The sequence below is a fragment of the Humulus lupulus genome, chromosome 3, assembly GCF_963169125.1.
Source record: "Humulus lupulus chromosome 3, drHumLupu1.1, whole genome shotgun sequence".
Taxonomy (NCBI): Eukaryota; Viridiplantae; Streptophyta; class Magnoliopsida; order Rosales; family Cannabaceae; genus Humulus; species Humulus lupulus.
The window spans coordinates 180,221,072-180,235,719 of record NC_084795.1 but is presented as its reverse complement, the minus strand read 5'-3'; the positions used below and the strand labels follow the sequence as shown (position 1 = coordinate 180,235,719).

General features: G+C 31.0%; 1 protein-coding gene across 1 annotated transcript; it reads left to right on the top strand.

Annotated features, from left to right (window-relative positions):
• Positions 1-4,665: 4,665 nt before the first annotated feature.
• LOC133823310 (microtubule-associated protein 70-1-like) lies at positions 4,666-9,993 on the top strand. The gene is made up of 11 exons (XM_062255975.1): positions 4,666-4,987; positions 5,996-6,081; positions 6,999-7,064; positions 7,158-7,328; positions 7,623-7,793; positions 7,902-8,057; positions 8,156-8,302; positions 8,607-8,678; positions 8,758-9,297; positions 9,377-9,567; positions 9,710-9,993. Exons 1-11 carry the CDS (start codon positions 4,774-4,776, stop codon positions 9,726-9,728), a joined length of 1,833 nt encoding a protein of 610 aa, XP_062111959.1. The 5' UTR covers positions 4,666-4,773; the 3' UTR covers positions 9,729-9,993.
• The last annotated feature ends 4,655 nt before the right edge of the window (positions 9,994-14,648 follow it).

Below are 14,648 nucleotides of genomic sequence, written 5' to 3'. Positions count from 1 at the left end.
GATTTTGAATTCAAAATTAAATAACATAAACTATAAAGCAAATAAAGATTGATATTACGATATTAAGAAATAGTTAAAGGTTAATCTCCACCCTCAACAATCATTCTCAATCACTTTTAATAAATATTATTCCAATTTCTCAATTAAACTATTAACCCCGCAGATAACGCTGAAGCAGACAATTATCACAGTCTCCCTATTACAAGTAATCAAGGCGAAATACTCAATAATTAACTCTTTTAGCTAAACAATAAATCTATGAAGCCTACAATCTATTTAACTTAGATAAAACATTAAGTCCTATGGAGACAAGTTAATCTAGGCAATAAATTAATGAATCATATAATTTATTTAACCTAGGTTCTATTTTTCATCACAATCAACAATTCTTTTGACATTACTATCAATTGCAATTTATCATATACACTTAGAATCCTAAACTATTAGGTGAGTAGTAATTCTAAGATGACAATTGAACAATGTAAAACCTTAATTAGTTGGCCACCTAACAAGAAATCACAAAATTCATAACATTCAATTGAAAAAATAGAAACAATTTAATATTGAGAGAAATTAAAGAATAATACTCATTATCAACAATCAAGAATTCATGTCTTGGGTTTTGAATTAACCCTTAACCTAAAAAGAACCTACTCCATAATAGCAATCATAATCACAAAGATAATTATAATTAAGATTGAAGAGATTAAATGAAGAAAAGAAACTAGATTGATAAACAATAGTGTTGTAGTGTTGTAGTCTTCTTTCCAGTCATTTATGAGTTTTTTTTCTCTCATAAATCGTAATAAAAACTTAATCTCAAATTAACCTTAATAATTTTTTATAGTTTCCTTCAAATTATATTTAAAATGTAATTAAAAATCTTCGCGGCCTAAAACAAAATATGCACAAAATTGGTCACGCAGGGTGCGGCCTGAAAAAATTGGGTAGCAACCCACCTTCACTTTTCTTCACAGTAGGCAGCGGCCTACTTTTTCTGGGCAGGGGCCTGTCTAGAACATGAAATACAAAACGTAAATTCCAATTAAAGTGTCGCGGCCTGAATTTTATGAGTCGCGACTTATCTTCAATTTCTTAAATTCTCAACCTTAGATAGCTTGTACGCTGCCGCCACTTCAACATTTCAATCCCGAAAGCCTGGAATGCTCCTAAAACTTCATTTTAACCTCATCTCAACGAGTCTTTTTTCAACCTATGATTCATAAACTACACTTGCTATTAAAATGTTAGATTTATCATCATAAAATACAATATAAAAAATATGTTGTAGAGTCACGAAACTAAGTTAAAACTACGAAAAAAAATACTATCATAACACCATCCAAACATAATTTTTTTTATAAAATATTAATACAAAAATGATTTTATCATTTTCATATTTAATTGTTATTAAAATATTAAAATATTCATGTTTAATTATTATTATTATTATATAATGAGATTAGAGATTTAATTATCATATTTAATTGTTCAAATCAATGTCATGTCATGCTAAAACACCCTACGAATAATGACAACAACCGAGCCATATTGAGTAGCAAATGAAGAGAGTAGTGGTTGGTGAGTAGTACCAGACTACCTGTAGCTTTAAATTTGGACCGTTGGGTTTAAACTATAATTAACGAAATGTGGCCGTTGGATGATGGAGTAGTAGTAGGGGTGAGCATCTAAACCGACAAACCGCGGTCACCGACCGCACCGTACCATACTACACCGCAAATTGCGGTGTCAAAAGTGTAATAGTTCGGTATGGTTTGTATTTGAGCTAAACCGTGTGGTGCAGTGCGGTGCGCGGTTTGGCGGTGTAAAATTTTGGTTTGCACTGCACCGCACCGCATACTTACAAATATATTAAAAAAATATAAATTTTACATATATACCATTTTTTAAAGTTACCCAATATGTGAGACTTGTATATTTTTTTTGAAAAATGGGAGATTTGTATATTTTTTTTGTGTTTCACTGAACTTAATTGATAACTTGTGATGTTGTTTAGAACTTATTAAGGATTTGTTATGAACTAAGGATTAAGTATTTTTTTTTAAATTTAAATTTTGTTATGACATATTTTTTAACACAAACCGTAGAAAACTGCCCAAACCACACCGCAAAAAATGGTTTGGTTTGGTGCAACCAAATCACACCGCATGGTGTGTTCTAGTTACTAAACCGCACTTGTGGCGTTGTGTATTAAAAAGTCTTCAAACCGTCCAAACCACACCGTGCTCACCCCTAAGTAGTAGAGGATCAAAGTTTGTAAAATGGGGTCTCTCAAAGTCAGTGACATCATATAATCCAGACTAGTTTTCAACCTTTGTCTTTCTATTTTTTTTAATAATAATAATAAGAATAATGATATGTGATAGAGTAGATGTGGCTTGGTGTTTTTTTTATGTGATGTTATAGCACGTGCGTAGTGTTCCTGGTTTAACTCTTTTGAGCTTTTGTTTTTGTTTGTGTTCTGAGTTCTGACAAAAGAGATCTAAACAGCAAACTTGTTTCACAACTTATCTTCTTCTTCTTCTTTTTATTATTCTCTCCTTTCTTTGCCTTTACTCTTCATTCTTTGTTTGGATGCTCTGCCATGCTCCCCAAATGGACACACATCTAACTAACTTACTACTACTTCTTTTTGCCCTAACAAAAAAAAACTAATGAAAGAGAACTCTAAAAAATGAGAAACAAATACTCCTAGTATTTAACAAAATATTGTTTGAAAAATAGGTTTTCTTTTTTAAGAATATTTTATAAAATAATATGATTTTCTTGACATTCTCCACGTTCGTCCAAATTTATGTCACAGAATTGAAAGTGCTATTTTATATTTTTTTATTAATATAATTATCTTGCCAAAATAATGTTTTAAAATATTTACTTTCATCATTGTTCATTAAAAAAATTATTCAAAGTGTTTGTTGTATTCATATAATCTACATTTATTGGAGCTAAATTGACCTACAATTTTTTTAATATTGTATTGGATACTTAGTAATTGTAAAATATTAAGAATAATTACCGTGTGCAATGTATTACACTTGAATAAAAGATGAGATTAAAATGAAAATAATAAATAAAAAAAGTGAACAATTATGTCAATTAAAATAGCTTAATCTAGCTTTTTATTAGTTTCATTTTTGATAAAAGGCTAACTTTGTATCTTACTTTTATTTGTCTTGTTTGATTAGTCTTTAAAGAATCATAATAATTGATGTTTCAAAAAAGTATAATAACATGTATCTAAAAAGAACATTATTGGCCTTTCTATTAGGGGTGCACACGGGTCGGATTTTCGAGTTTCGCGTGTATCGGGTTCAGATTTTGTGGTTTTCGGGTGGAAGACAGTGGTACCAAATCCGGTCCGAAATTTTCGGGTTTTGGGATGATTTCGGGTTTCAGGTTTGGTCGGGTCGGGTTTTGGGGTGTGATTGGTCAAAAAATGGGATTTGGGTCGAAAATGGGCATTGATAAAAATATTTCAAAAATACCATTTTTTTACACTTTTTTAATTTTTTTTACCTTTCACATGTTTTTTTTAACTTGTTGTTAGTTTGGTAATGCTAATTTTTTACAAATTGGATATTAGTAATTTTTTTTTTTGAAAAAAACATTAATTTTTTCGAAAATTAATTTTTTTTAATTATGTTCGGGTTCGGGTGTACCCAAACCCCCGTGTGTCTTTAATTTCAAAATTCGAACGCGACCCAAACCATGTCGAGTTCGGACCAGATTTTACCCAAATTCAACGGGTTTTGCAAAAAATCGAGTTTTCGGGTTGCGGATCAAACGAGTTTGTGAGTTTTTCGAGTCAAATGTTCACCCTTATTTTTATATTATATGAAAAAAAATTGTTTACAATAATTCTACAATTTCTTGAATGTTCTATTATAACTTTTTATTATATATGATTTGAATTAATCAGTTGTTTAATATAGGATAATTTCATCACAGATGAGTTTTCTTGGTTTAGAAATTAAGGAAAAATAATTTAAAATTGTTAATTTCCAGCCGTACCAGTTTGTGTCCAAAGTTATATAATTAAAATTTTTCCATAAGGTCCTATTTGTGTATTACTGTACAAAGTGTTTTTAATAACTTTAAAAGATTTGGTTGTACTTACTCATAAATAAACTTTAAAATGTGTTGGGGGCATAAAATAGCAGCTAGAAAATTGTCTTCTTCCTTTTTTTTTGGAAAAAATAAATATTAGGTAAAAAATTAGAACAAAAATGAATGCAGGGTTATTTAATGAATAAGTAAGATATCTAACGCTAAAATATGTACTCAAATATTATATACAGTGACGTGTCACAATTTTCATAAATGTATATGTTATACTGATTTTTAAAACTGTAAGTTATAGTTTTCATAAATATGATTCATTATACTAAACTTACACATCGGTGTGTATAAGGTAGGAGTGTAGGAGGGCATGACATTACTCTTAATAAATTAACTAAAATAAAATAAAGGGTACTCATGGAATTTAACTTTATTTAGTAGTAAGTAGTAATAGATTACTTAATCATAATCTATCTTTTACTGAAAAAAAAAATCATAATCTATCTCACACACTCGTTTAAAGCCCCGCCTAAACCCCATTCTTAATCACTTAATCCCATCCTTATATATATATATATATATATGAATCCACTAGCTTAACACTTTCTCTCTCTTTCAGTAAAGGTACTATCTCTCTTTCTCTCTCTCTAAAACTTTGTATGAACTAGGGGGGAACCATTGGATCTCCCTCCAATGGCCACCGGGACGCACATAATCAACGGCGAACCGGAGACGTCCAGGCCGGTCTTTAGCTCATCGGCTTCTTTCAAGGCTCGCAAGAAGCCTCAAGCCACCGCGGCCGGTAACCGAGCAGGAACCGGCACCGAGGCCGATGACCTCGTCACTTTCTTTCACGGCTCCGATCCACTTCGGGTTGAGCTCAGCCGCCTCGAGAATGATGTTCGAGGTTATGTTTCTCTTTCCCTTCTACTGTTATCAATTTTCATGTTATTTTATTTTTTATTCGGGAAAATGTTGTTCCTGGAAAATTTGGACTTTAGTTGCTATTTGAGTAGCAATGCCGTGTCTATATTATCCATCTTTAGTATATTCTTCGATTAATTGATTTTATTTTGCAACTTTTTTTTAATAAATTTAGTTGAATATTGGTGTAATTTGTGTATAGAAATCTTTAAAAAAAAATATTTTCTGATAATTGTTGTGAAGATTTACAAATTGGCTATTGGGGGGTGCGAATGAAAAGTTATATGGTAATCACGTATATTGTGAAGTTTGTGTATTGCATTGTATCTGCAACTGAGCTAGCAAAAATTTGGAAACCCAATTCTTATAAAGTATCGCAGGTATCCATGCTTTTATGGGCGGAGATTGGAGGGGTGGCTGGATTCTGGATTGTGTGTGAGAGAGAGGGTGGAGAAATTAAGATGGTTGTTGAAGTTTTTCAAATAATTTAAGGTGTTTTGTGTTCGGCAACAAGTCTCTTTTGAACTTGATTATGGTAGCAGTTTGGTTTCTAATGTGTTTGCGATGTTGATTAATAAAGAATGAGCTTCACTCATTAACTATATATATATATATATTATTATTATTTTTTATCCTGGACATTTGTTGTTAAAAACAACTTATTATTGCACATATTTAGGATTGCCTTTTGATCTTTGATTTTTATTTTTATATGATGAAGTTGATAATTTGAGAAATAGCTATATCCATGAAGCATTATGTGTTCGTAGTGGATATACTTTTTTTGTTCTCTTTCTTTTGGGAATGCTTGTGGTGGATTACATAATTGTGGAGGTGATTTTCTGTGCCTGAAACAAAACAGTTATGGTGAACTGTTTCTTATACTTCTCTGGTCAAAGGAAGGAATTGTTTTTGTTCTTTACCTTTGTGAATGCGTAATATAATAGTTGTGGGTGGCATTTGACGATGGTTTCTTCTTTTGAGATAACAGATAAAGATAGGGAATTGGGAGAGGCTCTTGCAGAAATCAAATCGCTAAGGAACTCCGAACGCCTTAAACAGAAGGCAGTTGAAGAGGTTTTATATTTTGACATCATATTCTTCTTATTATTTCTTTGACCATTCACGTGATTAACTTTACCCATCATATGACTAGTGCATTATGATCTAGAGATGTGCTTATGGCTAAGTGCATGTTGTACTTAATCAAGCCAATGAAAGTAGAGTGAAGTGCCAAAATAAGTGATTAAAATTACTTATGTTTTACACCCTACAATTTTAGCATAAATTCTTTATTGCTAGTAAAAGGTTTAAACGTGAGTAAGTGCCCTCTAGTGCTATATTCATAGAGTTGAAGTGGCACCAAATGTTCTAAAATGAAGGCAAGAAGTGTCCTATGCATATTTTTCCTTTGTGTGTATAATTAATTTTTTATTTATTATTATTTTATGAGTAACTCTTGTAGAGTCATTTCTTCTTCCCGTACCATTTCTATCATTGCTCTGAAAATACAAATTCTGGGATATTACATATTCTACAGTTAGAGGTGGACTATGGTGATTTCAGTGGTCCTGCTTCAGAATTTAGTACTTGGTTAATTGAAAACTTAATAATTGCCCAATGTTTAAGGGAAAATGGCTCTATTGGTGTTCTATTTTACTTGTATGTTGAACTAATTCCCACTTTTTGAAAATTATTGTTCATGTCTTTGATATCTTGACGATACCATTTGACAACTTTGTACTTGATATATGATGATGATTATGAAATTCTCTATGGATACTTGTGCTAGAAGTTTTTAGAAGTCTTGACATATGCCAAAGTTCCTACATTTTTTTTATAAGAGAATTTTCTATCTGTGTAACTTAAATTTTTTAATCATGTTGTATACAACTGTAATTTGTTAAATATTGATTCATGATTATGATACTTTACTCTTTAGTTCATATATATGTGTATAAGGACTCCTTATAGTTTGTTGGTAAAACTTTCAGTTGACAGATGAGCTAAACAAAGTGGATGAAAAATTAAAAACTACTGAAGCTCTTTTGGAGAGCAAGGTATAATTTTCAGTCTTTTTTATTTTAATATATTGATTGCAGTTCTTAGAAATAAAAAAAAAAAAATCAATGATAAATGCATCATGATTGCAGAACCTTGAAATTAAAAAGATCAATGATGAGAAGAAAGCTGCTTTGGCTGCACAATTTGCTGCAGAAGCCACTCTGCGAAGAGTCCATGCTGCACAGAAGGATGATGAAATGCCTCCCATTGAGGCCATTATCGCTCCACTGGAGGCAGAGCTTAAGCTTGCTAGGCAGGAGGTGAAATTCTGTTGAAGGATATTATGGCTTACATTTCTGGTGCTCATGATGTTGTATTTAAACTATTATTTCTTTCCATATATATTGGATTTTTTTTCTTCTTTCCATAAAGTTATATTTATTCATCAATCAGATCGATAAAATTTTGCACAAGTATTACAAAATCCATTCCAAGCCAGTTTTTTTTCTTTTTTCTACACTCAAGATTTTCTCAAGGCTTTTATATTCTCTTACAACCATTTTTGGATCACAAGGCAAGTGCATTTTCACATCGAATGTGCTTCCATATTTTAGGTAACAAAGTTGCAGGATGACAATAGAGCACTTGATCGGCTAACAAAATCAAAGGAGGCTGCTCTGCTTGAGGCTGAGAGAACAGTTCAGATAGCTCTGGCAAAAGCATCCTTGGTTGATGATCTGCAAAACAAAAACCAAGAACTTATGAAGCAGATAGAAATATGCCAGGTTTTTCCATAGGATTTAAAATTTCTGTAGAAAAATATAAATAAAAGTACTGTTGGATATTTATAACGGCCTCACAGCTTGATATGACATGTTTTGCTCATATATCAGGAAGAGAACAAAATCATTGACAAAATGCATAGGCAAAAGGTTGCTGAGGTTGAAAAGCTGACTCAAACAGTTCGTGAGCTTGAAGAGGCTGTTTTGGCTGGTGGGGCTGCTGCGAATGCTGTGCGTGATTACCAACGTAAAGTGCAGGAGATGAATGTAATTACTACTTAAAACTCTAATATTTTAGAATCTCCTGGTAGTTATTCAAAGTGTATGCCTATGCAATTTGCTTCTGACACTAAAACTTATTTTAGGAGGAGAGAAAAACTTTAGAACGAGAGGTGGCTCGTGCAAAAGTTTCTGCAAATCGTGTGGCGACTGTAGTTGCAAATGAGTGGAAAGATGGGAATGACAAAGTGATGCCTGTTAAGCAATGGCTTGAAGAAAGAAAATTTTTTCAGGTAGGCTAATGTCTCCTTAATGTGTTTTCTAATTTTTCTTCAGGAATGAATCCCAAGGGAAAAAAAAAACTTGGTTCTTAGAGTGTGTTCAATGCTGCTTATAAACTATTGCAATCAATATTTATAATGTACTTTTTGTACCAAAGTGATTAAAAGAGTAACTGCTAGATAAAGCTTATACTTCTTCTAGTGCTTGTGATCCAAGGAATGTTCTGTTTGTTGAAAAGGGGAAGAATGTAACTAAATTTATAGAAATTTTAGGTTATCTGAGACACTGTTGGTTCCCCCTATCATACTTTTGTAGGGAGAAATGCAACAGCTTCGGGATAAGTTGGCAGTGGCAGAGCGCACGGCAAAGGCAGAAGCACAACTAAAGGTGAGGTTTGTGGTTGTGCTTCCTAGCTTATGTTATTTTCTGTACAATGTATTTAATTGATCATGATTTGATTACACAGGAAAAGTACCAAATGCGCTTCAAGGTTTTGGAAGAGAGGGTTAAAGCATCTAATGGAGGTTCTCGTTCAGCCATAGAAGCAAGAAGCGTAAGCAATGGGCGTTCGAGACGTCAGTCTCTTGGAGGAGCTGAGAACTTCTCTAGATTGTCCTCCAATGGATATCTCTCTAAAAGAATTTCAAATTTGCAAGTAGGAGCCCAGCGTCCCAATAGTGGTACTGCACTTCTAAAGAGTGCCAAGATTTCATCAAATTCATTTGATGGTGGTAGTAGGTCACTGGAAAGAGACAAGCTAACGCCAGAGATGACTCTGAAAGACAATACACCTTCCAATGCTAGTGATCACACCGAAATGATCGGGATGAATGGTAGACAAGACGATAGTGCAAATGCCACCACTCCTATTGGTAATTCCAGAACAGAACATGAAGATTACATTTCAGGAGTGTTATACGATATGTTACAGAAAGAGGTTGTAACTTTGAGGAAGGCATGCAATGAGAAAGATCAGACACTCAAGGACAAAGATGATGCAATTGAGGTTCGATATCATAATTTCTATCATTTCAGCCTAGGTCTACCCTTTTATTTGATTCTTAATCTAATGTGAAATCATGTAGATGTTGGCAAAGCAAGTTGACACGTTGAACAAAGCAAGGGAAGTTGAGGCCAAGAAAATGAGGAGGGAAGTAGCTGCCATGGAGAAAGAAGTTGCTGCTAGTCGTACTGGCAATGAACATGAACAGAGGACAAGGCGGCTCAGTAGTGCTCCCAGAGCAGCTGTTTCTATGACCCGCTCACTCTCTGCTAGGTAAATTTTTTCAATCGAAATTTGAACTTGTGTAGGTAAATAATAACGGTTTAGTCCTTTTATTTATTTATTATTATACCATTTAATCATATTTGTGAATATAACTAATGATGCCTCTTTATCCTTATTTTCTCCTTTTCAGGAATGCACGAAAATCTTGACTCATAGAATGACCAAATGTCAGAATTTTATTCTTCGGCTCTGCGGTCAGTAGAATTTGTATGGTTTTCTCATGATTCTTTTTTTACTCATAACATATTTGTCTATTTAAGTCTTCTGGGTCCAATTTGTAAAGAATAACTAATGTTTTCCGTGAAAAAGGTCCTGCGGTTGTATATTGATTGTACTAATATAACTAAAAAAATACCATCAACAGTGGCATGAAAATCGTATAACAAAAAGAGTTTGTCCTAGACTTTGTTTGAATATTTACTCTCACTGATCCTCGTTGGCCAGTTGGTCTATTTGACAAAGCATTAGATAGAGCCAAAATATTAAGACGAACATTTTCCTCTAGAATAAGGGAGAGAGAGGCCTTTGAAACTTTTTTTATCAGTGTTGAATAGAATAATTAGTAGGGTGGTTGTCTTAGGATGTTTTTATTTTTATGGATCTCGACAGTATAGATCGATTATGGTTAAATTACACCAAATAGGACAAATTTTTTTCTTAAGTTTCTTATGGCATATATTTTTGTTTACATTTTGATTAGAGTTTTTTTCTTTATGTTTGTAATATTGTATTTGAATACCATATTCTAATTTTATACAATTTTAGTAACTAGTTGTAATATGTTTTGAGGTTATTTTTATAATTTCATCTATTTGTAATATTTTTTATCATTCATATTTTATAAAAATATTTTTTTCACATTATTTTTTTTAAAATAAAAACTAATAAGACCTTCACCATGCTTTTTATTCCCAATTCTTCTTATTTTCCTCCATTTTTTATCTTCTTCTACCACTATCAAAATAATTTTGAATTTTTTTTATGTGATGTGTTAGTAATTGTATGTCTCAGTCAAATTTTTTTTAGTGATGTGTGGTAACCGGTTACCACTATCAAAACCATTTTTATTTTATAAGTGATGTTGTGGTAACAAGTTACAACTATTAAAATAATTTTGATCTTTTTAGTAATGTACCAGTATTAAAATACAAACTGAATTGTAACTGGTTACTTAGTCAGATCTAGAAAAAAAATGTATATGAAAAAAATAAATTAAATTGATTATCATGGTAATTGGTTCAACTAGGGTTGAAGAAAAAAATCTGAAAAAAATGAACCAGTTGTGATGGTAATTGGTTACTTATCAAGACTTGGAAAAAAAATCAAATTCTAACAAAAAATATAAATTAATCATAATCGTTACTGGTTATAGCTATGTTCGAAAAAAAATCACATTTGAAAAAAAAAAAAACCAGTCGCCATGGTACCTGATTACTTAGTTACGTGTGAAAAGAAAATCAAATCTTAATAAAAAAAATCTAAATTGATCGATATCGTAACTGGTTACAACTAAGTCTGAAAAAAAATCAAATATGAATGAAAAAAATCAGTCGTCATAGTACCTGGTTACTTAAATAGGTTTGAAGAAAAAAAAGTCATATTTGAACTAAAAAACCTAAACAAACCGTGATGGTAATTGATCACAGTTAGAGCTGGAAGAAAAAAACAGATCTAAAGTACAAAATCATATTTAAAATGCAAAATTAGATGTGAAAAAGAAGAAAAATAACAAGAACAACAAAAATAATAACATTAAACCCAAAAGAAGAAGAAGAAGAAGAAGAATCAAAGGGAGTGGAGATGCATCATCGTTGTGGGATTTGGGGGTTGTGTCGTTGGCAGAGGGCAGATGTGGTATCGTCGGTGGAGGGCTGAGAAGAATGATCCAAGTGGGGGAGGAGAGAGGGTGAAAGGAGAAAATAAGGAGAGGTGTCGTGAGGGAGAGGAGAGGATGAGAGAGTGAGAACGTTTTGTGTAAAAATATGGTAATTCATTTTTTATATCTTATGGAATTCCCATGTTTTGAACTTTTTTGTTTTAAAATCACCATATTTTATGGCATTTTTTTGCCCATAAATATAGAAACCAACCTACTTTTTTTCGATAGATATATAAACTTCTCATAGAAATATTAAACTTGCAAGCCCAATTTAGGTAGTGTAAATTGGTCACAATGTTAGAATATTTATTTATATGGTATATAAAATCAATTTGTTACAACTAATTGATTTAATATATCAAAGTCAATATTTTATTTATTGACAAAATATTCTAATTAATGGTCAACATTATTTGTTACCAAATTTTGTTTGTTACCCAATTTTGCATATCCCAACTGATTGAGAGAATATTTCATTCTGTGGCAGAGACTGATGGTAGGTCTCACTCTATAAATATAGAGTACCGGTCCCTAAGCTCGCTGCTCATTCTAACTATCGGTAACTCCATCTAAAAGAGTTAGTGAGAGCTTGGAAGACTGTGTACTCGTTCTAACTTCTGTTTGTTTTCTTTTGTAGATCTAAAGCTAGGTCGAGGTTATCAATTGCAATGGCTGGAGGTATATAATATTCAATCATCTTTTCGTATATGTTCAATCTATATAACAATTCTGCCTACATGTATAGAATTGTTCATATGCTCATACTTTCATTTAATTTAATATTTGGCATCAAGAGCCAGATTATCTCTGCCTTGGTAATTTTATCTGTATATATATTGTCGAACGATTAAAAAGTTTTTTACTTTTTTTTAACTCAAATCTGTTTTTTAACCTTAATGTCATTAGAGTTCCTTTAGGTTTAGTTTTCTAATGATTTGATGCATAAAGATCGAGTTTTGAAACCCAAAACTGCTTTTGAAAACTTCATGAAACCGTTGATGGCCGAAAACCATTTTGTAATTGAAGCATCAATTTTGAGTTGTTCCTTAAACATTATAGTTACATGAATCTCTTTAGACATGTGTTTCGGACCAATATGGGCAAAAATCAATGAATTTGGACGTAAAAATCGTTGTTTTCCATCTGGGTTTTCGTTCGAACCCGTTTATGGCCAATTTTTTTTTTGAAATTAAAGTCCTGATTTTAGTTGTTGTTTACTCAATATAATGCCATAGATCTCTTTATCTATTCATTTCCGTGTGATCTGGGCTTTGAAACAAGTTTTTTGGTCATTGGAATGCCTTTTTCGGACCGAGTTTCCATTTGGGTCGCGTGACCCATTTGTAGAAAAACCGGGTCAAAGTGACCCGGTTCGCTGGAGAAGATGACGCAAACGACACGTCGTTTGCTCCCCTACTGCAGAAAAACGACCCGTCGTTTGACGGGTCATGCGACAACAATATTCGGGAAACGTTAAAAAAAATGAAGGAAAATTGAAGAAAATTATGAAAATTACATTTTTGATTTATTTTGGGGTTTTATTATTTTCTTGATTTTAATGCTTATTTAGACAATAAATTTCATTTTTAATTCTTTTGCCAATTTAATTACAACATATAATTTTGGTATATTATATATTTGGAAATTAATTAAAATGTGCAATTACTTGATTTTGGTGTATTTATTGTATGATTATTTTCTTTTATTCATGCAATATTAAATAATTGTGCTTTTTTAAGAATGTAATTACATTTTTATTTTACAATTAAGTTTGTGCAATTATTTTATTAATTCACCAAATCAATAAATGATTTTATTGTCTTATTTAGCATGAATTTTAGTGTATATATGGAATTATTGTATTTATTTTCCTACATGTGAATAATTATGCTAATTTGTATGATTATTTTGTTCTAATTCATGCAAAATTGATTTTTAGTATAATTATATGTATGACTTTTTTTTAAATACGTTGTATATTCTATTATTGTGCTAGATATATTTAGATTATATTCAAACATTAAGATAGGTTGAATAATATTTAGCACATTTATATTCATAAAATATTCACATTCATTATTCATAAAACATTTAGGGTGAATAAAATTATGAATAATACATAAACAATTTTGTGATTGACATAAGAAAGCATGAAACTGAGACAAATGCTCAATCTAGAACGATTTTTAATGATCTTCGGATGACCACATGATAACTCTACAAAATAGAGTTATTTTACAACTTTTTATGTGCTAATTGTTGCTTAATTCTTGAGTTTTTAATTGATTTATTAAGTTTTTAAGTAATTTTGAATTTATTGGTCTTATTTTGATTTTATATAATTTTGTGTGTTTTTATAGTTATTTTGTTGTAAAATATTGTAGTTAATTATTTGAATTATTGTTGTTTAGTTTGAGGTAAAAAAATGTTGTGTTATTGAACTTAAATGTTAAATACAAGTTAAGTTATAATTAATATTTTCAAAAAATTAAATTGATTTATTTTATAGTTGAAATTTTTTTATTATGATTTATTTTACATTTATTTTGTAGAAAAAAAATGTTGCATTTTGGTACTTTGGAAAATGAGGTTACCATACCACAAATTCTACACATTTCAAAACCTCTCTATTCTCTTTATCTTCTTCTTCTTTTTGGTTATTTTTCTATGTATTTTAAGATGAACAATTTGGGGGTTTCTCCTCCAAATTTTCCTATTTATGTTTGTAATTTTTAGTTTGTATTTTTTATTCTAGTTATGAGTTTCTAATCTTTTTAAGATTATTAAGGTGATGATGAAACAATATGTAACTAGATAATGTTTATTTTGTATGTTGATTTCCCATTTTGTGCAAAAAAGTTTATGGAATTTTCTTCTTCAAATATCTTCTTTCATCTTAAATATTATGTATTTTGGATTGTTAGCACATATTTACACTTTGTTCTTCATTAGTGCAAAAACATAATATTCTTTGTGTAAGATGTGTCATTAAATTGTACACATCCATGCTTAGAACAAAAATATTATGTTTTGCCTTATAAATAATGTTCATTGATTTATTTGTTATTTCATTATATTGATTTACACTAAATGCTTTGAAATTATAATTTTGAAAAGTGAAGAAAAATCCTATCTGTTTAGAAGTAATTGGTGCTTAAAATTACAAATTTATTTAGAAAATGATAGTTTA